General features: G+C 43.7%; 3 protein-coding genes across 4 annotated transcripts; 2 read left to right on the top strand and 1 right to left on the bottom strand.

Moving 5' to 3' along the window:
• Positions 1 to 1520, top strand: LOC132707831 (pyrroline-5-carboxylate reductase 1, mitochondrial). The gene is made up of 4 exons (XM_060679794.1): positions 1 to 227; positions 279 to 349; positions 403 to 997; positions 1054 to 1520. The coding sequence occupies exons 1-4, from the start codon at positions 128 to 130 to the stop codon at positions 1128 to 1130; spliced, it is 843 nt and encodes a 280-aa protein (XP_060535777.1). The 5' UTR covers positions 1 to 127; the 3' UTR covers positions 1131 to 1520.
• Positions 1521 to 1531: 11 nt separating this feature from the next.
• LOC132707829 (sestrin homolog) lies at positions 1532 to 24174 on the top strand. 2 transcript variants are annotated; one of them, XM_060679792.1, is made up of 7 exons: positions 1532 to 1966; positions 2019 to 2084; positions 5107 to 5136; positions 18653 to 18823; positions 20972 to 21708; positions 22215 to 22509; positions 23567 to 24174. In XM_060679792.1, the coding sequence occupies exons 1-7, from the start codon at positions 1733 to 1735 to the stop codon at positions 23654 to 23656; spliced, it is 1623 nt and encodes a 540-aa protein (XP_060535775.1). In that variant the 5' UTR covers positions 1532 to 1732; the 3' UTR covers positions 23657 to 24174. The 2 variants fall into 2 exon arrangements, with proteins under 2 accessions (XP_060535775.1, XP_060535774.1); XM_060679791.1 differs by lacking the exons at positions 1532 to 1966; positions 2019 to 2084; positions 5107 to 5136 and adding an exon at positions 8830 to 8975.
• Positions 3489 to 3995, bottom strand: LOC132707832 (uncharacterized). The gene has a single exon (XM_060679795.1). It carries the CDS (start codon positions 3927 to 3929, stop codon positions 3615 to 3617), a length of 315 nt encoding a protein of 104 aa, XP_060535778.1. The 5' UTR covers positions 3930 to 3995; the 3' UTR covers positions 3489 to 3614.
• Positions 24175 to 24778: the final 604 nt, after the last annotated feature.

Raw genomic sequence — 24778 nt, 5'->3', positions numbered from 1 at the left:
TGCGCCTGGATAAGACTCGAGCTCGTAGTTTTGTTTATTTCTTTTCTGTTATTATGTACCAATCGCGGACCGATAAGCTAGCAACGTAAACATGATTTTTGAAGAGGTCCGATAACGCGATAATACGATGCCTGATCGGGCTCAAATGTCGTCGAAACTGCTCAGGATCGGGTTCATCGGGGGCGGCAAGATGGCGCAGGCCCTCGCCAAAGGGTTCATAGCGGCAGGTTCGTATACCGATAACCGTTTGTGTTTGTGATCGAATGTGTGTGCCGAAGGGTTGACGAAAGGCGAGGCCATCGTCTCCAGCTGCCACCCCTCTGACTTGGCGTCCGCCAAGGCTATGCGGGTAAGTACTGGCTCGCGCTTGACCGCCCAGAGTGACGCGCGCGCACCTCGTAGGAGCTAGGGGCGGAGGCGGTGTTCGAAAACGTGCCCGTCGTGTCCAAGTCGGACGTGGTGATCGTGGCCGTGAAGCCCCAGGTGGTGCCTGTCGCGTTGGGCGAGGTCGGGACCCACGCCGCCGACAAGCTATTCCTGTCGATCGCGATGGGCGTGACCATAAAGCAGCTCGAGCAAATATTGCCCAGGAGCGCGAGGGTGATCAGGGCGATGCCCAATACGCCGGCACTCGTCAGAAGCGGAGCGTCGGTGTTCGTGAGTGGCGCCGCCGCTACCGACCGTGACCTGGCCGTCGCGGGCAAGCTGCTCCGCTCCGTCGGCACTTGCGAGCAAGTGCCGGAGTCGGCCCTGGACGCCGTGACCGCTTTGAGCGGGTCCGGCCCTGCCTACGTCTACGTCATGATCGAGTCGCTGGCGGACGGCGGCGTGAAAATGGGACTGCCGCGCGACCTGGCGTACAGGCTGGCCGCCCAAACCGTCGTCGGGGCCGGGCAGATGGTCAGGGACACCCGGACTCACCCCGGCGTCCTCAAAGACGACGTCACGTCGCCTGCGGGCTCGACCGCCGCGGCATTGCATTTCCTCGAACGGAACGGTAACGTTGTCGAACGCTTGTAACTTTCCGTCGAGCACGACGTGCCGATTTTGCAGGTTTCCGGGCCGCCGTCATCGGCGCGGTCGAAGCCGCCGCCGCCAGATGTCGCGAGGTGTCCGGATCGAGCTCGTAACCACTGAGGGTCACCTTGACCTATCAGTCGCCCGGCAACGCCGCACCGAACCTGTTGCCGTGTACTCGTGCCGACGGTATAGCGGCCATTTCGTCTGCCTATTTGGTTCTCAAACGCGGGCTGGGAGTCCCGGTCGCGCGTAACGTCGTCACGTCGGACCGATGTCGTGAGATGGCGCCCTCCGGCCGCTCACCCTCGGCACGTTTGGGACCGGACGGGCCCTATATAGTTGGTACGAGTATACGCTCGCCCGATTTAGTCATCGACATGGTTGCGCAAAGAGGCCTCCGCGCGATGTTGCCGGAGGCGGCGCGAAATCCCGTTCGTTCCGGTATTTCACGTCGCCCGTCGCGACGCTCCGCACCGGCTCGTCGAATAAAATGATTTCGAAACTGTAGCGTTTGATTCGAACCCCCGCCCCCGACCCTAACGTCATCGAGACGGCCTCTCACGGCGGAACCGGCAACGCCGCGCTATTATTACAGTCAGCTGGTCCGCGATCCGAGCCGGCTGTTCCTATTGACGTGCAAAAAAAACAGCAGTCGAAAGCCGGTTTCGCCTTTGTTTCGTCGCGCGCGAGTGTCGCGGGGGTCCAAAACGCGATGTACGTCGCCCGTAACCCCGCGCCCGACGGCGACGACATCGACCTGGACCTCATCTCCTGGCTCAACGGCGTCTCCGAGGACAAGATCGCGCGCGTCTGCGACGGCGGCGACGTGCCCAAGGAGTGCGTCGAGCTCGTCGCGTTCCACCTGCCCGTCATTTTGCGGTTGTGCCTGACGTGTCCCTTCGCGAACGTCCGAGACAAGTGCCGGCACATTTTGGAGGCGCTCCAGGTACTGGGCCGTTTTCGAGGGGACACTGACGCCCCGTTTTCCTTTGTTGCAGAGCCGCGAGTTCGCGGTGCCGTTTCCCGTCGTCCCCAGCCCGAGTCGCTACATCCCACCCGACGAGGCAAGTATCTCCAGACTGCCCGTCGCTAGGCGAAATCGGGTGGCGACGTTGCCGCGCGCGTCGCGGCAACGTCGCAATTAAGCAAAGGCGTCACCTTTGCGATCGTTTATTATTCTATTATTGCATAAAACGGCGAGGGTTCGGTAATGGGCGAGTGGCCCGGCGTCATTTGTTCGACGGACCACAAAAAAAAGATGTTCAATGGTACCTGTGACCAAAACAATTTTGTCGGATTCCGTGGGTGGCATCGCTCGAGTTAAGTCGATTGTTGCCTACGGAAACCGAATTTTTCCACGTTTGAGACTTGTTAGCGGTCGAATTGTTTCTGTTTTGAATCCCGGCGAAGAGATAGTGTCTTTTGATGATTTAAGTGACCCGCGGTTTCGCTGGTTTTCCCGGGTGGGCCCCGAGCCGGGTAAAACTAGGCATGCTAACTTTCTTTTTTAACAAAAATTTGTTGTGTGTTTAAGCATCGACTTCCCTCCGTCCTCAATATTTATCTCACCCTTTTAAATTTAAACATCATGAACGATTTTTGATAAATGTTTGGGCTGGACTTGTTGGAAATTACTTAATTGGACGCTTGTTAATGCCTTTTCCTTTTATATGAATTTTTCCAATAGAGTAAATAATTTTCGAGAAAATACTTGATTTCTGAAACCATGCAGTACGCTGTAATAGTAATGAGATTTATTTAGAATTGGATAAATACAAAAATTGTAGCTCTAGATTCGCTCTACAATATCCTCTAAACCAATTACCCATATTTTTTACGAATTTAAATGGCATTTGATTGTGCTCAATTTCTTCTACTTCTCTGCTACACACAGACACCTATTAGATTTTTGAATTTAACGCAGAATATCCAGAGCACCCTGTACAATATGTAAAAAGCAAACCGTACCAAAATTTTGTGAGAAAGTGACAACTGAAACACAGCCTTCTAGTTATAGTTAATTATCGTTATAAGGGGAATTTAAGTTTTTTGCGAATACCGGGATTCATAGCGGCGTTCGGAAAACAGTCGAAAATCGAAAAAAAAGATGGATGCCGCGGTTTGAGCGGAGTCAATTTTTACCTGCTCTTGTGTCTCGTGGACCGCTTAAAAGGAGCCTGATTGTCTTATGGAAAGCCGTTCAAAAGTTATAACCAATTAATGTCCCGTCTACAGAGAGCGACAAGTTTCCATCTTTAAGAGAAATGTTAAAATAAAAAAAAATGTCGTCAGCCAAGTATCGTATCTACGAATTTGGTATAGAGGTTTTAATATTATACTCTACATGTGAATAGGTTCTTCGAAAACTGAAACAGTCTTTAACGATGCAGAATTAGACACGATTTTTTTTCCTCTTGCAAGAGAGCTGTTTATATTTTTTTATTTCAAACTGAAATAAATATTGGAAATTAGTAAAACACAAACGTTTATTCATTTGAAGTTGTTTCGCATGTCGGGAACACCCCGTATATAACATTTTTAGTAAAAAATCGTTCGCTGAACTTTTTATATTCACATCAATCCGAAATAAATAATTAGTTCGGTTCAATCCAGTGTGCGATGCCCCCGAGCAGATACCACGGCAAAATGACGGTGACGGTGAGGCAGATCGCGCAGGTGACGCCCAGGTTGAGCATGGTGAGGCGGGGGCGTGCCCAATCGGGCTCGCGGAACTCGTGAGCGTCCCTGCGGAACTCTTTCACCTCTACCTCGTGCCTAAACTTGACGCTGCGCGTCGGCGGCGACGCGCCGTCGTCCCGACGCCAGTACAGGCGGCCGCTCGCCGTGCGCTCGAGGATCCAATCCGGCTCGAAGGACCGTGCGTCGTCGGCGTCGCGGCGACGCGGCATCGGCCCCGGGATGTAACCTCGCGGCACTCCTCCCGTCGCAAACCGCGTCCAACTGACGCGTAGTTGCTGCGACTACGACGATTCGCTAATCGGCGCGGCGTTGCCGCTCCTCGCGCCCGTTTCCCTAAAACACGAACTATTATTTAAATTTTGTATCTCGTCTTTTATATAGCATGGTATAGAATATGGGTGATCAGGTACCGTGCCTTCGTCGACCCGCCCTGTATATATATTATTTATAATAATAAACAAGTATTTTCCAGTAATTTTCTCAATACACTTAGTTAAAAATGCAGATTAGTGTTTGTCGTATACTAGATTATTATTATTATTATTATTATTATTATTATTATTAATATTATTAAAGATATATACAGGGTGAGTCAACAATAGAGTAAATTCCATTGGTTTGGTTGGTTTCAAATCCAAATGTCGCATATTATATAGAGGGTGTGTTGTTTGTGGTCAAAAACTCTAAAAATAAAATTTTAAAATCCAGACCCCACTTCGATTGGTTACACTATAACGAAGACGTAAAAAAAACGTTAAAAAAAATTAAAAAGCTTGCGGAGTATGTTTTCAAAAATCTTCCGTCTCGGTAAACCTTAAAATCAAATTAAAAAAAAAACATTAAAACACGGAACCAGATAATGTTATTTGGCAGGGAATCATTATTAAGAAATTTTTCTGAAAACCAAAATTATAACAACAACTACCACCGAGCTGTGCAAAAATCAAAGTCGCAAAGAAATTTAAAAGTGCAACTTTTCATGATAACTTGGTCTATCTTTAAAAAAATAATTTAATTAACTCATTAAACATGTCATGATTTCTTTTTAAAAATCCACCCCGATATGGGCTAATGTATAAATTGTTCAATTTTCAATGTACCACATAATTGGGTCCACCCTTTACAGTTTTTTTTTTCAAAGAAACTTCCACAGGCTACTGTAATGCTTTTTACAAAACTTCAAAACTTCTGGATTCCTCCTGCATCGGTTTTTGCTTAGTCGAAATTGCTGACGTTTCGCCAATCACCCTGTTGGCTTGACTGAAACTGAAACTGGGTGATTTAAATATTCTCTTACTGCAACACCCTGTATAAGCTGAAGCGAAGCTGTAGTTAAATTTTCGTTGCAATACCTGGATACCTGGAACTTGTTTCTTTTTGTTGCAGTTGCCGTTTTTGGGGACCCACAACGATAAGGTGAGCGCGAGCATCGCTTTGGCGGATGCGCCGGGCGCGGCCTTTTCAATTCGACATTGAGACGTGTTTTTGTCTCCGTTTTCGGCGCTTATCGCGCGCCGATAACGTCCGCTTATCGTCTGTTTATTTAACCCCGATTACGCTTTCGTCTTCCTATTATTACGGCGATACGCGGTGTTTACTCGACGGGTTAAAAATAGGCGGCAACCCGCAATACGCGCGCCTTTGTCCGGCGGACGAAAATAAACCCGGGAACGCTCGGTATTTGGGCCGATAAAAATTTTTCTGGGGCGCCGGCGGCCGCGACGCTTCCGCGATAAACGATTTTTCGAAAAAATATACCGGACGTCCTTTTTTCGACGTCGTTGCGGGGCCTCTCTCTAAAGTTTATCGGAAATAAACCAAACAGATTTTTTCATGGCTCACTCTCTATATTTTTGGATAATACGATTGAGTGTTTCATGCAAAAACCCCATGGCTGTTTTTCAATGTGGAGCCTAACATTTAAGTTTCGGAAAATTATTTTTACTTGGCCATAACAGATTATAAAAAAAGGTCTATTTAATTTAAATTTTTATTTAACCTAAAAGCCTTAATATAATAAAACTAGTCATTATTGATCATAAAAAGAAATAGATGTCGTCATTTTCTCTCTTTATTTTAAACTTTAATATGCGGGAAAGTTTCCAAGAATTGATGATCAATTTTGTAAGTTACATATCTCCCTAATTTTTATCTTTGAAAAATTGAAACTTATACTCTATGTACCTCAGTCCTTCCCCTATCGAACGACACTAAAAAGTCTAACGCACGCTATATCGTTCGTTTTCTGGAACGGTTTTTGTGAGAGGCTGAAAATTTTCAAAAAATAATTATTTACAATTAAGTGGAGGGGGTGGGGGAAGGACTTTTTGGTATCTGCGGATGGACCTCGTTGACCTCTATTTCTAGCAAAAATTTCTTCTCGAAGGAACGTAGGTATTTTAAAAAAATTAAAAACGTAAATTTATTTTGACACACTAATTGTACATCCTGTATAACAATTGCAGCATTTTACTGGTGCTATAGTTACTTACCTGATAATTTCCTTTTTTATTCTGTTTTTCATAAAAAGATGTCAAAAAATGGAGTGGAGTGCAGTGGGCCGAAAACCGAATTTTCCGGAAATCTCTAACGCGAGACGCCCTGTATAACGCCGGGCGCCTATGAGGGGGAGGGGGCATGAGGCCGCAATATCGGAAATTGATTTGCATAGGGTCCGGCCTCGCGATAAACACGAAAACGCAAATATTGACCGGCGAAGACGATATCGATACCGCGGCCTTTGTCGATATCGATGACGCCGGTGACTCACGCAACCCGCCGGCGGGGTTGCATCAGCGAAAAACCCGTTTTCCGGCGACGGACCCGCGGTCGGGGAAAAACGAGCGCGCGCGGCAACGCCGCGCCGTATCCTTCGGCCCCGCGTTGTTGCTAAGGCGATCAGCTGACTCGGAATGCGGCCGCCCGTTCGATCAGCTGGCGCGCGGGGCGCGACGTTGCCGGCTCTGCGTCGATATTTCATGTACCGGCAATCTATGTTTTTCACGTATTTGGAATGAAAGAAAAAACGTGGCCCACGTGGATTTGGTTAGCTTGGGTTGGGAAAAGCGTGAAAGCGATTGATTATGGCTTTTCCCAAGTGTCCTAGGGCGTTATGTTTCGTTTCCACCACGACAGATAAAAGGGTTGCTAGAGTTAAGGGCAGAATCACGTCTACAGTGTCGAGTAAATTTCCGTTTTGACGCGTAGTATTGTATTTTTAACGTATCTTTTGAATCTGATTATACAGGGTGTCTAAAAGAAGACACTATTCACGGGTTCAAGTATCTGTTTTTGTAAATTATCCCTTGATACATATTAAGTTACATTGCCAAGAAAAACACCCTGTATATTGGAAAAAATATCTGGAAAACGACTAAAAGGACTGGTAAAAAGGGTTTGTGCCAAACTTTTAACAAGATGGAGGCCAAGCTGTCAAATTGAAGAACGGATCATGAAACGTAATACTTTTTGGATTGAAAGAGACAGCAATTACAAGTCATTGATGTTCCTGAAAGTATGGGATAAAACAACGCGCTTGTAGTGTAAATAATGCAGAAATCAACATAAGGGTCTTTATCAAGTCTGGAAATTTCGATAACTCTGTTTTTGGGGAGTCCATGCGATACGTTGTTAAGGACGAACAACATAATTTTTGAAAGAAACAATGCGCTCGTAGTGTAAATAATGCAAAAATCAACATTAGGACCTTTATCAAGTCGGGAAACTTCGATAACTTCGTTTTTGGGGGGTTCCATGCGAGACGTTGTATTGTAAAAGAAGAGAACAACGCGCTTGTATTGTAAATAATGCAAAAATCATCATTGCGGCTTTTATCAAGCATGAAAAGTTCGATATCTTCGTTTTGAGGGAGTTCCTCGGGATACGTTGTATTGTAAAGGAAAAGAAAACCTCGTCTGTAGTGTAAGGAATGCAAAAATCAACATTAAGATCCTTATCAAGTCTGGAAGTTTTGATAACTTCGTTTTTAGTGAGTTCCTCGAGGTACGTTGTATTGTAATAGAAGATGACAAGGCGTCTGCAGTGTAAATAATATTTTTTTAGTGTTCCTTACTATACGTTGTATTGTTGGAGAATAACCCGTTTGTGGCACAAATAATACAGAAATCAACGTTACGGCCCTTATCAAGTAGAGAAATGTAAAAAAAAATAACACGAAATTCTGCATACGTAAAAACAGAGAACAACTTGCTTGTAGTATAAACAATAAATAAAATAAATAAAAAATATAAACAAGGTTATCGCATAAAACCATTTTTTTGTGGTTTTGTGTTCCTAATATCGACCGCTAGGAGTGCCCCTAGTATTGGCAACCTATTTTTGAAACTTTAGATTTTTTTTTTTTTTTAAAAAACGGGGCGAGTTCTAGGGACCCCCTATCAAATTACCCACAAAAACGCGCAATGTAAGAGGTTTCAAATGGAATCTCAAAGAAGTTTGCAATGAAAAATTTCGAGAGCAAACTAGGCCAATGGTGTATTTAGACGGAACTTGGTTCGACACACACGACACAGTAGAAAAAAGGATTCTTCAAAAATGGGTGGGTAGAAGATAAGCCGAATTGAAGCAACTATATCATTTAGTCACTAAGTCAAATTAGGACCGATTGAAACAATGGTGCGCTTTTATACATACTAATAACATAATCGGTTTTTACGAGAAAAACACTTAGGACGACCAGGTTCTCGGTAATTAGATTATTAGGGTAAGAGATTCTGAGAAGGTAAGAGACTATTAATTACAAGTCGGCCTCCTTACTTTGTTACCTGATGTGCCCTTTTTTCTTTCGGTATAGACAGTGAGAGATTCATTATACAGAGTGGAATGGGTCCAAGCGGGTAAAACACTAAGGCACCCGCCGTCGCAAAACGTACCCGTTTCGTCGGAATTCGGGAGGCTAGCGGCAACGTCGCGCGCTCCCCACCGCCGCCTGTTGTGCCGTGCGCCGATCCCGTTTTCTCTTTTCTCGCGACAAACAGTGCGGACTCGAGGAAACGGTTGGTTCTGCGGGCGGACGGACACGCGTGATCGGATCCCCCATCGAGAAGTTGCGAGAGACATCGCGGGCGGCCGCGATTGTTTACGTGCGCGCGTGTCATGCGCCGCGTCGAACGGTGACACTCACTTGATTTTTCCGGGTGTCGGTAGTTCCACGCGTCAAAATTCCCGTGGCCAAGAGGGGAGCGGGCGAGGAAGCCCGCGAAGGCGACACGATGGGCCAGATACCCCAGGATGTGGTAAGTGAGAAGGGACCGCGTGGGCGGCCGCCCCGCGACAACACGCGAAACGCGTCTCCCCCCACCCCCGACCCCGCGCGCGCGTTATTTATCGCTTTGTTTTTCTCGCGGACGCGACGTTGCCGTCGTCTCCGTTTCGCGGTCGCGAGTGGGGAAAAAAAATATCCGGCTTCCGCGTGGATCCGGCGCGGGCGGCGGCGGGCGAGGCGGCACCGGCTCGATTTTTCGCTCTTTATCTTATCGCGCGTGGCAACAAGACGGCGAAAAAAAAAACAACGCCGCAGACGACCTTGCGCGGTATAATCTGGCGCGCGATCGGCGCAGTCAACGACCGATATCGTGGGGGTGGGCGTTGCGACGCCCGCCCCCTTCCCCAAAAACGCGAGAATCCTCGTTACGACCCGTTTTATGCGTAAAAAAATCCAAAAAATAGCGTGGTATCCTCTATCTGATACTTATACTTGAACCCGAAATACAGTGGCTTTTACTACCGAACCCGGGATTTACTTTGCCTACTGCGCACATCGATTTGCGTGCGGGAAGCGTCACAGGACACATGAATTCCTATGCATCCGGTCAATTATTTTTCCCAAAAAATATAGGTTAATTTTATGCAACCCGCATTCAAAATAATATTTTTTATTATCCCGCGAAAATCTTTTAAATATTTTGTTGTCATTATCGCCCCCTATTTATATAATATTATAATAAATTTACAAAAATGTTATGAATGACAATGTCCACAACAAAATTCATTTTTTAGCAAAATAATTTGGGTTTACAGCTGATGATGGGAATAAAACTGATTATAAGCTGACTGAATTCACTGTGCAATTTGTTCCAGCTAGTTGCGAGGGAGCGTTGGGATAACACACATTTATGGGCCCCCTACTTATGGCGATACAAAAATACTTTAGATCTGCAGCATCGTGGACCTGGTTTCTGGACTCACGGATCCAGAGTAGCCCAGAAATGTCCCCTAATGGCCCCACCAAATATTGTGCTGTTGCATTGGTGTAGCATATAATATCTGTTCTGATTACTCTCTTTTATGATGGAAAACTATTTAAATGGTTGAAATGAAACGAAACTTATAAGCAGTTTAATAATTATTCCTAAAACATAGTACAATAATTTTTTTCCATCCACATATTTTGATGACAAATGTAAGGATCATCAAAAATAAAACCACGTAATGAAGCAGAATCGAGTTTAATCCTCTCCGTTCGACAACTACGTCTTCACTAACTCATCGTAAACCCCCAAAAACATCGCATAATAATACCCTAATTATCTCCTCACCGCAGCTTGCCCACCCTGTCCTTTTTGCCTGAGACGCCGATACATTTTACGATCGGCAAAAAAAAACAAGGCGGCGCCTCTTTGTTACGGGGTCTTGTCGGATATGACGTAATAATATAAATATTCCAACACTCGGCCATCCTGACTATTGGTCTGTCCTCAGACCTAATGGTGAAATTTAAACGTAACTTAAATCTTTCAAAACTACAATAATTTGACTATTCTAGCTTGGTTCCTAGTCTTACGTAATAAAAAAAACATAATCAATTAGTAGGGTATCTTAAACATAAGCGATATTCCTTTATAAACAATAAAATAAGCAACATTTGCTTATAGGCAACGTTTGCCAAACTACAAAACACGAGCGACGTTCGCTCATAGGCACGTTTGCCAAAATACAAAACACGAGCGACGTTCGCTCATAGGCACGTTTGCCAAAATACAAAGCACGAGCGACGTTCGCTCATAGGCACGTTTGCCAAAATACAAAACACGAGCGACGTTCGCTCATAGGCACGTTTGCCAAAATACAAAACACGAGCGACGTTCGCTCATAGGCACGTTTGCCAAAATACAAAACACGAGCGACGTTCGCTCATAGGCACGTTTGCCAAAATACAAAACACGAGCGACGTTCGCTCATAGGCACGTTTGCCAAAATACAAAACACGAGCGACGTTCGCTCATAGGCACGTTTGCCAAAATACAAAACACGAGCGACGTTCGCTCATAGGCACGTTTGCCAAAATACAAAACACGAGCGACGTTCGCTCATAGGCACGTTTGCCAAAATACAAAACACGAGCGACGTTCGCTCATAGGCACGTTTGCCAAAATACAAAACACGAGCGACGTTCGCTCATAGGCACGTTTGCCAAAATACAAAACACGAGCGACGTTCGCTCATAGGCACGTTTGCCAAAATACAAAACACGAGCGACGTTCGCTCATAGGCACGTTTGCCAAAATACAAAACACGAGCGACGTTCGCTCATAGGCACGTTTGCCAAAATACAAAACACGAGCGACGTTCGCTCATAGGCACGTTTGCCAAAATACAAAACACGAGCGACGTTCGCTCATAGGCACGTTTGCCAAAATACAAAACACGAGCGACGTTCGCTCATAGGCACGTTTGCCATTAATCCTCTTCGTTTTGTATACTAATCCACTTTTTAACATGGTCTGCGGCTACAACAGTTCGTCTACGTTTGAACCCCTCTCGTAAGTCTTCAACTTCGTATCTGTCATTAAATAGTACTTTTGTGATGCGAAAAGGGCCTTTGTATTTCGGATGAAGCTTATGACTGGCACCCGTAGTAGGTATACTCGTTATTAATACTCTAACTAGGTCACCGTCGTTGTACCTTTTGGCATCTCGTCGTGTTTTATCATAGCGTTCTTTTTGTTTTTTCTGGTCCCTCGATATGTGATCCGAAATTTTACACCTAAGCTCTTCCAGGTCTAGCCTATCGATTTCGTCTTGGATTTCATTCAGAATTATTGCCTCTGCCGCATGTTTTGAATTATAGCCAATAAGCGCCTTCATGGGGGTCGAATTAATACCCTTATTAAAACTTGTATTAAGTGCGCTTTGCACTTGTTTTATATATTTGTCCCAATCTCTTTCATCCTTGCCTGCAGCTGTTGTTGATAGCGCACTCACAATGGTTTTGTTATATCGCTCACATTGGCCATTACTTCTGGGCGAGGCAACGGCATTTAAAACGTGCTTAATCCCATAAGTATTACAAAATGTTCTAAAAGTTCGAGATGTAAAAGCTGTCCCTCTATCGCTTATAATTCTGCTAGGTACTCCAAATAGATATATTAGGTCGGTTAAAACCCTAATAACGTATTTACTTTTTTGATTATGTACTGGTTCGATTACAGTGAATTTAGTAAATGCGTCAACAATTACAAAAATATACTTATTCTTCTTTTTGCTTGTCATAAACGGCCCAACATGATCTACATGTAATGTATGAAAAGGAATCGGATGTTTCTCAATAGGGTTCAATTTACATTCTCGTTTAGAAAACGACTGTTTGTAATACATACAACTTAGACATGCGTTAACATATTTCGTTACGAATTTCCTCATTTTTGCGAACCAATAGTTTTCACAAATTCTTTGTAACACTTTTTCTACACCAAGATGCCCAGAATCATCGTGACACAAACGACAAATTTGCATACGTGCTGCTCGTGGAACAACCCATGCTTTGGTTCCATTTCCTAATTTTTTGTATAATTTGTTATTCCTTAACTCATACTGCTCAAAGTAAAACTTTGTATCGCTATTTTTTATTTTATCGGCTAAAATGTTTCGGATTCTACAAATCTGTTCATCTTGCATTTGTGCGGCGGTAATCCAGTCAGCTTCTGTCAAGTCTATATGAAAAACTTCAACTTTAAAATTATTGTTCGATATAGGGTTTCTGCTAAGAGCGTCAACATGCGTCATCTTTTTGCCGGCCCTGTACTCAATTTCGAAGGTATATTCTTGAATTTCCAGCCACCATCTTCCAATGCGCGGGATCAAATCCTTCTTTGATAAGGTCGTTCGCAAGGCATTACAATCCGTAACCACTTTAAAGTTTATCCCCAATAAATAAACCCGAAAATATTTTAAGGCATAAACTACAGCCATAGTCTCGAGTTCGTATGAGTGGTACTGCCTTTGGTCGCTTGTTGTTTTTTTGCTAAAATAAGAGACAACATGTGTATTACCCTCAGCATCATATTGAAGCAATATTGCCCCGACACCGATGGAACATGCGTCTGTGTGAAGTTCGGTTTCTAATTTAGGGTTATATATTGCAAGAATTGGACAAGATATAAGCTTTTGTTGAATTTGGTGAAATGCTTCTTTTTGTGGTGCGCTCCATATCCAATTCGCACTTTTGCGAGTTAATTTTGTTAGAGGCTCGACAATCATGGAGAAGTTCTTGACAAATTTTCGAAAATAACTTGCTAATCCAAGAAATTGACGCACTTGCTTAACGTTGGAAGGATAATTCATATCCAATACCGCTTGAATTTTCTTCTTACCTGGCCTCACTCCTTCTGCACTGATTTCTCTCCCAAGATATTCTATAGTAGTTGCAAGAAATACGCACTTACTGATTTTTAAAGTAAGGTTATGTGCACGAAGTTGGATTAACACCTTTTTTAAGCGTTCTAGTCCCTCCGCAACCGTCAATGAAGGAATTATAATGTCATCTATATAGGGGAAGGCAAATTCATCTTTTAACGGTCCCAGAACCTTGTTTATTAATGATTGAAAAACTGAAGGCGCATTTGCTAACCCAAAGGGCATCCTTAAAAATTCGTAATGGCCATCGGGTGTTACAAATGCAGTCTTTTCAATGGAATTAGCAGCCATGCGAACTTGATAAAAACCGGATGCTAAATCTAAACTGGTGAAATACTTAAATCCTCCTAATTTGTCGATTTGGTCTTCGATATGTGGCAATACACCACGGTTTTTAATGGTTACTGCATTGAGATGTCTAAAATCAACGCACATTCTATAGCCTCCATCCTTTTTTTTAACAAGTGTAATCGGGCTGGAGTACGGAGAATTGGATTCGCGGATGACTTCATTATCCAAAAGTTCTTGAATCATATTTCGGAGAATACCCCTTTCAACCTCAGGCATACGATAAGGATAACGTACAACCGGTGTGTCGACTATACATTTTATCTCCATCTCTACCGTATTCGTATTTCCTAAATTTTCCATGGAAGATGAAATGCAATCCGAAAAACTATGCAATAAGGAAATACATTTTACTTTATCAGCCTCTGAAATAGGGCCCAAATTTACACTATTTAAATCCATAGTGTCATAAACCTCAACCAAACTCACAGACACACTTGTAATGGGGAATAAGCTGTATAAAACTAATCGATCGTCACGTTTAATCATGATTACATGTTCTTGGTTAATAAAATCCCGACCAACTAATAAATCATATTTAAGGTATTTGTCCGGAAGAATTATGGCACTTACTTGTGCCGAAACCCCTTGTATAGTAGCGGTTATTTTACAAAGGGACCTACTATCTAAAGAAGTGCCCATAAAACTACACAAAGTCATACTCTCCGAATCAATACGTTGCAATCCAAATCTCTTAACGAGGGACTCCTTTATTAGCGTATTTGAACTGCCCGAATCTATTAAACATTTTATTTTTTTGCCAAAAATTCGGGCGGGCTGTAAGAATATATTAGGAAACTTTTCCTTTGCTAACAGATTAACGTGCTGTATTTCCTTTTGTAAAAAGGGACACTTTTCTTTAGTGTGACCTAGTTTTTTGCAATTATTACATTCAAGACGTGGTTTTTTGCAGTTAACTGAAATGTGACCCGGAATACCACAATTGTAACACGTTGGGCGGGACTCAGATTTTCTAGAAAATTCTTTATTATTCGAATTTCCTCGATTGAAGCCAGTCCAAGGCAGACGTTTGAATTTAGTATTATTCTGACGAAAACTACAAATTTCCGTAGGCATGTTACCCACGGTGTTTAGATACGCATAAAGTGCATTGGCATTCTCATGCTGTGCGGCTCTAACAGTTCGCGATATATTATCGTCTTTAATACCGCCGATTACTGCGTCAATCAAATAAACGTCAGGTATATTTATGTTAAGTGCCCTTAATTTAGACATTTTTTTAAAACAATAATCTCCTAGGTTTTGTCCCGGCTTAGTTTCGTAATTAGCAGCGTCCTTTAGTAACTTGGAAAATGGAACAGACTTACGGAAATAGAGGCTCATTGATGTTTTAATTTCAATCCAGCTTGAGTCATACTCCACGTTCTCGTCGTACCATTGACGAGCATTACCTCGTAATCGTCCGGAAATTATTCGAAGAATAGTATCATCGTCCCACTGATAACGTTCTGCCAAACTATCCACTTTACTCAACCAATTATCCACCATCACGTCATCCCGACTTGGGTCAAATTTTGGCACTAAAAGTTCGTCTCCCGCGCGAAAGACCGGCTTACGCCTTTTTAAATCATTTAATTCTTTTCTCAAACGTTTTATTGTCCGTTTTCTCCTCGAGCTATTATCGGAAGAGCTATAACTCGAATTCGAACTGTCACTATCACTTCCCGAAGACGAGGATGAACGTTCTTTCCGTTTATTACGCTTTTCACTTGTAACTGTTTTCGATTTAAATCTTCCCATGACGTACAATAATTTTAACTTGTCCGAGAAGAGAAAAAAAAAAACGATTGTAAGTGATTTTAGTAAAATCCCACCGCTGCTTTGTAAGGATCATCAAAAATAAAACCACGTAATGAAGCAGAATCGAGTTTAATCCTCTCCGTTCGACAACTACGTCTTCACTAACTCATCGTAAACCCCCAAAAACATCGCATAATAATACCCTAATTATCTCCTCACCGCAGCTTGCCCACCCTGTCCTTTTTGCCTGAGACGCCGATACATTTTACGATCGGCAAAAAAAAACAAGGCGGCGCCTCTTTGTTACGGGGTCTTGTCGGATATGACGTAATAATATAAATATTCCAACACAAAGGATGAAAAAAGGAAGAACAACGTCCTTCTGGCGTAAATAATGCAAAAATCCACATTATAATCCGTATCAAGCCTGGAAATTCTTTTTACAGCGTTCCTTGTTATACGTTGTATTGTAATGTAAATAATGCATAAATCCATGTCACGGCCTCCATTAATTAATTAATAAAAAAGAGAGAACGCATTTTTAAAGTTTAAATAACGCAAAATTCCGAATTACGATCTGTAACACGCAGGAATTTCCTTTTAGGGCGTTCCTTAGTGCGCGTTGTGTTGTAAAAAAAAAGAGAACATCGTGCTTGTTGCGTAAATATGGCGAAAATCAAAATTACGGCGCGAACTTGTTTTTTGGGGTGTGGCTCGCCCTACGTTGTACCGTAAAAAGGGCGAACAACGTCCTTGTCGTGTAAATGATGCAGAAATGAGCGGATTGGTGTGGTAACGGGCCGTCGCGCGTAATAACAATGTTTTCGTGTTACGAGTTGGAAAATCTTATCTTGTTTGTCTGGACTCGGGGGTCCTTATCTGCCGCCTTATCGGCTTGGCCTTAATTTTATAAAAAAAAATTTTTTCGATGCCTTTGTTTCGCGGCCTCGATTTTTCTCGTACCGGAAAACGGAGAAAAATCGAATATTTTCGAATCACAACGTTTATTTATACTTTTGTAACTAATAAAAAGCGCGAGAGGCACGCTGGCCGGGCGTGACGCGCTTTAATTTTAAAACGCGGCGTTGCCGTGTCGCGCCGCTCTTCCCCGCCGGCGGGGAAACGATCGTTTCCATTCAATCCGACGGGTTGAGACAGCGTTGCTAATGCTGCACATAGTCGTGGTTTTCTACTCCATATATTTGATTATGTATGTGTATAGTTTTTTGCAAAAAATTAAAAAGGTATTTCTATTGTATCGTTGAAAATAAAATAAAAGTCGATTTTCTTCCGAAAATCAACTTTTATTTTATTTTCAACGTTGTTGACTGAGTGATCCTCACCCGGCTTACGCGGTTGCCGTGGCAACCATTCATGTTTACGCATCGGGCGCCGCCTATATTTGCATCGCAACAAAGGCAATATTACGAACGACCGACGCGGCAACGCCGCTATTACGCAACGATCGCGACCTCGGACGCTATCGCGCGACGTTCTTGTTATTGGACCCGCGAATTTGGCGAAAAAACGAATAAACGCGGGCGGCAAGCGATCGGCTCGAAATTCGGGACGTTTTCGCGTCATTCTAAAGGTTTCCGGGACACCGGGGGAAAACCTTCGTCGGGTTTTGGTATGCAACTCACTAGACGTCGATATAAAACAAAAACTTAAACGATGGAAGTTGTTTGGATTCACTTTATTGGTTTTTAAAACATCAATACGCACTAAAATAGATTTCAAATTACGTCAGAGACGGTGCGATTTATGACGCTACGCATGTTTCTTTGGTCTGTGATTTTTTTTTTGGTTGCTTTTAAACCGCACCTCGTCGGTACGCAACCAACGGGACGTCGAAAGCGCGACGCGTTTTGGCTCGTGCGTCGGTTTTTGTTGTTGCCAAATCAAACGGGCGCGAAACACAGAAAACAAGTTTGGAATTTAGAATGATTATGCTAAGTATATAAAAAGAACCGAGGATCATGTGCGAAATAACGATTCAAGCACGGCGAGATTTTTGTCAGGGTGCAGATGTCTCGAATCTTCCTCGCTTCCTACGAAAAATTTGACCTTTCCTTTATACGCAACCTTGTGCGCTTGCGAATATTTCAAAAAGGGATTTTCCCGTACATTGAAAACTGCTCTTGGAAAGCTTCCGGGTGTTTCAACGAACCATCTCGATGATGGACAGCAGCGTATGTGGGTTTGCTCGGGAGACCAATATGGAGCAGTCCATTATAGATTACTTTTCCTATGATTCCAATTCTGTATTCTATGCGCTTACAAGCCTTTAGGCTTTTCATTTTTGCAAAGCATATACAGCAGTCCATTATAGGTTACCTTTCCTATCATTCAAATTCTGTGCGCTTAAAGGCCTTCTAGACCCATCGATCTGTATTAGTTGTCTGTGTCTAAACGCAGCCACCTGGAATTGATGCCGAAATTATCGCGACGATCCGACCTGTAGAAATGACGTCTGTTAGTTTCAACTTGGATATGACTTAGCGCAATCATAAAATTTATTTCGTTGAAACAACAGTCACGACGGAACGGGAAGATGTCAATTGTCAAAAAATTCGCGGAACACAAAAACGAATGATTATCAAACACCACGGACCGTATGCTGCAAAATCCACGTCCTCCCGGCGTTGTTTCGGCGGTGAATCACTATGAAGAACGATTTTAACGTTTTAAAAAAAAAATGATGGTTTATATAAATCCAGAAGTTCGCGGAATACATCCGGACGAGCATTTCCTAGCGGCTTTTGCGTAAACATAACAAAAATTGGTCTCTACGGTACCGTTAGATGGCGCCACAAACGCGAAATTCTAATGGAGACATATCTGATATCTTGTTTTGTTTTTTGCTGGGATGGACTTGTAGTAAACTAATAGTAATTTTGCGCCGTCCCGTAATAGGATACCGCCCGTTGCTTAGTCTGTGTTTTAAGTAAATAACGCTATACGGGCGAGACGTGGAGCGACGGGCGCGGGTAAAAGTGCAACGACGGCAACCGCAATAACAACAACAACAACAAATTAGCCCGGATATTTATGCGTATTACAAACGACGGAGGCGGCGCCGCCGGTTTTTTTTTTGTTTCGTTCTGCGGCGGGGACGCGGCAACGTCGCCCCGGCCGCCTTCTAACTCGCTTTTCCGCGCTGTTGCAGACGCACACGCTCTTCGGGGACGCGTTCCTACAGAACAACAGGCTCGACCATGTCAGCCAGGTGATGGGCTACCATCCCTCCTACCTGGAGCACTTTCTCAGGACGCAGAACTTCATCCTGAGGGGCGACGGGCCCTTACCCTTCGATTACCGCCATTACATCGCCATTATGGTGAGTTTACGATTTTCTACTGAGTTAGTGTGTGCTGCTACGGGCCTCGACCATATACAGGGCGATTTACACCGGATTACCTTGCGTATGGCGGCCGGAAGCGAGGACGATCCGTCGATCAGATATACATACGAAGCGACGCGACGTTGCCGCTTCTTTCGAAAAGAAGCAGTTGTCGAGAAATTCGTTACTTTATGTTAAAAATATGGCTCCAAGTATGATAAAAATAATAATATTTCAAACTACAAATTGTTCATGATAGAGCAAGCCTGAAATATCAACGTTAATGGCGCAACAACACACAACATAACCAAGTGTCCATGGTCACCTATATTCGTAATTTTTTCGCAGTCCTAAATCTAAAATCAGAAGGAAACAAAGAAATCTAAATGCGTTCCCAAGAAAATTATGACACACCTCCACAAACGCTACCCAAGCTCTTTTCTCTGCTTTGCTCAACTTCGAATCAAAAACGTCATCCTTCATGAGCTCACGTATCTGCGGACCTACAAAAATTCCTTCCTTCAATTTCGCGTCACTGATTCGAGGAAATTTTGTTTTTAAGTATTGAAAACCTGCACCATCTTTATTCATAGCTTTCACAAAGTTTTGGTTATGCAGAAATAACAATCATTCTGATGATTTTGAGGCTCACTCCAAATCATTGGGCATTGAAAACGGCATGGATTTGTGACTTTCTTCAAGCCAACCTCTCAACGTTCTCGAGCAGCTATTGCAGCATACTTTTGGCGACCAACTTTTATCTCGCTCATCGATAGAAAATCCAAAATATAGCTTATAAGCGGTTTTAACCAGATCGGTCATGACATGTCGCTGTGTTTTTAGTACGTATTCCCCACAAACCTAGCAAAAACAATCTGAGGAATTTTTACGTGACATTTTGTAATTTTAAAACAACTTTCAAACTTCTATTTTATCTAAAATATTTGATATAAACGGTAAACAATTAAACGACATGCATGCGCATAAATTCTTCTACTGTAGTATCTACCCACATTTTGACAACCTCTTCTATGCTATTTTATGTCTAGCGTAGTTATTTGTTTGTTCCACTATTCCACTAAAAGAGCTTGAAAAAGTCACCAGGTATATTTTCACCGCTGCTTGAACTTGATGGTAAAGGTTTGGTTCTCCGTCTTTTAGTAACTCTAATATCACCACCACTACTAGAGTCACTAATATTATCACTATCAGGGGTGTCAATATAAAATTCAGTTTCAGTTTCGTCTTGTAAAAAATTCTGGCACATTTCAAATTTTTTTTTTCGAAATATACACCGAACTTTACCCAATCGCGAGAGTTATAAAATTGAGCAAAAGGGGCACACTTAGTGAATACGGCGAGCATGGCGAGCAAGCGAAAAATTTTATCTCTAGATGATAAAGTTACTTTAATTTGGGAGATAGAACGGGAAGATAGGAAAAGTGATACGGACTTACACCGTCGACTGTAGCCACGACTTGGAAGTGCAAAGAAAAAATCATTCAGGCTGAAGCGGCAGGCGGTTCTAGTAAAAACCTAAGAAAAGTACCCTGCTGACGACATTTTTAATGCTGAAGAAACCGGCATTTTTTACAAAATGACGCCAGATAAAACTCTTCAATTTGTTTCAAACAACAATTACGTCTCCAAGTGAGGAATTGCAAGATTTTATGGTGATAGATCAGGATTTGCCTACAACAGCAGACTTGACAGAGGAAGCCATATTACAACAAGCAAGCAAGAGTGAGGAAGAGCACCAAGAGGAAAAAAAAGATGACGAAGTTGATCTGGGACCATTCAACAAGCCCTGTGCTCAGTTAACCTGCTAGAGAAATTATTTATGTATCACGGGGAAGACATGGTGAAAATACAAACCAAAGTACGAGATGACCGAATGACAGATTATTTCAAACATTAAATGTAATTCGTAAATATTTATGTAAAATGTTCCTAAGTATATGTTAAAAAATACGTTACGTTTACACTCCTGGGCTAGCACGTAGCAAATGATCGAAAAAACAGCCCGCAAAAAAGATATTAGGCCAATTAGTTGTGTTAGATCGACGCACCGTGCCGTGAGCTCGTCGGAGGCGGCGTTGCCGCTTCCGCGTATTTTTCCCGATCGACTGGGATTGTTTTTTTCAGGCGGCCGGTCGACACCGGTGCAGCTACCTGATCGCCTTGCAGAAGCAGGAGTTCCTGCTGCAGGGCGGCGACCAGAACTGGCTCAGGGGCCTCAAGTGTATCCCGCAGAAGCTGCGCAACCTCTACGACATCAACAAGATCCTCGCGCACAGGCCGTGGCTGCTAAAGACCGCCCACATCGAGAAGCTGACCAAAGGCGGCAAGGACAGCTGGTCCCTCGCGGAGGTGGTCCAGGCGATCGTCATCCTCACCCACTTCCACTCCCTCTGCTGCTTCGTCTTCTCCTGCGGCGTCAACCAGGAACTGGACCAGGCGGGCGGCTACGAGTACCCGTGCCAGTCGTCGCCGTCGTCGAGTCCGCGTCGTAACCCCGTCGGCGACGTCGTCCATGGCGCGGAAGACTGGAAAGACGGGGGCGCGAACGCTGGGCCCCCGTCGCCGACGGAACCCGAGGTGGGGATCACCACGCTTATGCAACGCATGAAGATGCTGTCGGAGCAGATGGAGGAGTGCACCCCCGTGGAACTCGCGAAGCGGTTCGAAAGTATAGAGACGCAGAGCGCCGAGTTGGGCGTGATCGGGCCCGAGCCCCAGGACACGCCCGCCGACGTCGGTTACTTCGTCGACGACGCGTCGTTCAAGTATCAGGACTTCGCGAAGAGGGCGGAGACCGACATCCACACGTTCCGCGTGCAGGACTACTCGTGGGACGACCACGGCTACTCGCTAGTCAACAGGTGCGAGTGATTTTACTTAATATAATTGTTACAATTGCCCCGAAATTATTAACGCTATTATGTCAAACTTTTACCGCTGGTGTTGATTGTGTACCTGCTAGAATGCTTCAGATGACCCTCCATATTATCGCGCCATACGTTACACATCTCATCAATTCCTGTTTGATGATACCATCGGCAAAAAATAACGATATATAGCTTTCAATTTAAACACTTAAGAGGTTAAGTTGAGTAGCTTTTGCTAGACTTCGCCTCTTCTCTACTGTATTTTTGTATATAACAACATACAAGATTAAAGGCAATTTATTATTGTTATTATTGTTCAAAATAAAAAAGAACTAAAAGCTCGATCACATTTGATAAAGATACGGTGTTGTCGAAACAATTAGTTCTTATTTATTTTGGTAAATGGATTTTCATCAAGTAAAAGCCACCTCAGTTCAATTATTATTATTATATAAATTGTCGCTGACGTGGCGAGTGTACAAACGGGGTTCCCTCCGCAGGCTGTACAACGAGGTCGGCACCCTGCTCGACGTCAAGTTCAAGACCGCGTACAACCTGACGTATTACACTATGGGCGGGAGGACGGACGTGGACACGTCCCGCTTCCGGAGGGCCATCTGGAACTACATCCAGGCGCTGCTCGGTATCCGTCACGACGACTACGACTACGCGGAGATCAACGCGCTCGTCGAAAAGTCGCTCAAAACGTTCATCAAGAGCGCGTGCTGCTACCCGGAACGCGTCACCAAGAAGGACTACGACCGCGTACTCAAGGAGTTCAAGCACAGCGAGAAGGTAAATATTTTGCGAGTGTAACTTAACGCAGCGCGGCGCCGGGAAGAGTGGCGATCGCAACTTCTCGCTGCGCGAGTGTACATTCGTTACGGGACTCGCTGTCGCGATTTTTTGAGAGTGTACATTCGTTGCGCGAGTCGCCATCGCGATATAGCGAGCGTGTATTCGTCTGTGAAAGACGGTCTCCCTTTCGGACGTGTAGCTATCTCGATTTTGCTAGTGTATTTTTTCGAAGAGCGAGTATGTTTACTTTTATGCACGACAATATTCCGATCGAAGCCAGTAGCTATCGCGACTTTGAGAGTGTAACTTCTCCCTCAGCGGGTGTACATTCGTTTCGAGAATCGCTATCGCGATATAGCTAGGGTTCATTTGTTTATGGAAGACAATGTTCCGTTTAAAGCGAATAGCTGTGGCGATTTTGCTAATGTAAGTTTTCGTGGAGCGAGTAAGTTGGCGCTCGGCGGGTTTACATCCGTTTCGAAAGTCGCTATCGCGATATAGCTAGGGTACATTCGTTTATGAAAGACAATGTTCCTTTCAAAGCGAATAGCTATCGCGATGTTGTAATGTAACTTTTCGTAGAGCGAGTGTACATTTCTTTTCAAAATTGCTATCGTGTTCATTCGTTTATGCAACGAGATGTTCCGCGAGTAGCTGTCGCGATTTTGAGAGTGTAACTTAACGCAGCAAACTGCGCGAGTGTACATTCGTTGTTGGACTCGCTGTTGCGATTTTTTGCGGGTGTAGATTCGTTTCTAGAGTCGCGATTTACCAAGCATGAATTCCTTTAAAGAAGAACATCTTCTCTTCAGAACTAGTGGCTATCTCGATTTTGCAAGTATAATTTTTCGCAGAGCGAGTGTAGTGTACATACGTGTCGCAGTTTGGCGGCGAGATCGCTATCTTGCGAGTATAACATTTGTGTACAATTGTTTCGAGAATCGCTACCGCGATATAGCTAGAGTTCATTCGTTTATGGTGTAACTTCGCTTAGGGATTTAAAGGTCGCAATATTGCGAGTGTACGGTAGAAAAAAACGTTGTTTTTCCTCTAGGTACACGTGAACCTGATGATACTGGAGTCGCGGATGCAGGCGGAGCTGATCTACGCGCTGCGCACCGTCAACACTTACATGACAAACTGAAGGGTTGGGATTGGCGGAGCCGGGGCGCCGCCCCGCGGAACTATTGTTGTTGTTGATGCTGTAATTTGTTTTTTTATATAAATATATTTTAAGGTACATATTTTTAACACAGGAACGATATGTGACCACACCCTGTACATATGCGTATATTGTAAGAGAGAACCCTATATATATTGTATACCCGTAACAGATTATTTTTATGTAAATAGTTTGAACGCGTCGGAGAAAACCGTTTGGGGGCGGGTATGTTTGAACTACCGCCAAACGTCGCGTCGCTGTGATATCGGCCCGGGGTGGGGAGGTGCGCGCGGGGGCGGGGGCGGTTCCCGTTTCCCGCCCTTTTCGCCGCTTACCCACGTCTTGTGATATTTATTGTTATATGCATACATATATATCGAGTCGTCTGAATGTGATTGCGTTGAGGGCGGGGGCGGACGCGATAGTTTGTGAATTGTCTTCGCCCGAACTTTCCGAACGAACTACGACGGAGAGACGATGAATTAAAGATGTTTTTTTTCCGAACGCATTTTATTTTTTCGCCCCGCCCATAAACTAACTCATTTTTATGGTTGTCTAATATTGAAACTTTGATACGTTTTTCCCATCCAAGCGGGATCTGAACATATTTTTAGAAAATAACGCATCAAAATTATAAACAGGAACAGAAACAGATCCGGGCAAATTAAAAAAATTAAAAAAAAAACTCTAACTCTTCCTGGGCTTAGTTTTTTGTTTTCCTGAAAATTTAACGACGTCCTGGTACATTCTGACGAAATACTTACGTAAAAATGCCGCGCCCAAGAACTGTCACCAGCCATGTTGGTTGGTCGCATCACAGACCACTAATGTGACTATCTCTGCTAATATTCTATTCTATGGGCGCATGGTTTTATGAGGCCTATTCAGCCGTGCACGACTGTTATAAATAATCACTAAACGTGATGAACTATTTGTTAACAGATGACATTTTGTTTACCTGTGTCATAGTCGGATTATTTTTTTTACATTTCCTCAGGTACTTCGCATGCATCCTGTTAGGGAAATCGACATATAGCAATATCTGAAGATATGTTTGTTGCAGATTATTTTAGGAGTCAATTTTATAGTAAACGCACGATTATT

The sequence above is a fragment of the Cylas formicarius genome, unplaced genomic scaffold, assembly GCF_029955315.1.
Source record: "Cylas formicarius isolate icCylForm1 unplaced genomic scaffold, icCylForm1.1 PGA_scaffold_9__14_contigs__length_23061073, whole genome shotgun sequence".
Classification (NCBI taxonomy): domain Eukaryota; kingdom Metazoa; phylum Arthropoda; class Insecta; order Coleoptera; family Brentidae; genus Cylas; species Cylas formicarius.
This window is presented reverse-complemented; position numbering and strand designations above follow the sequence as displayed.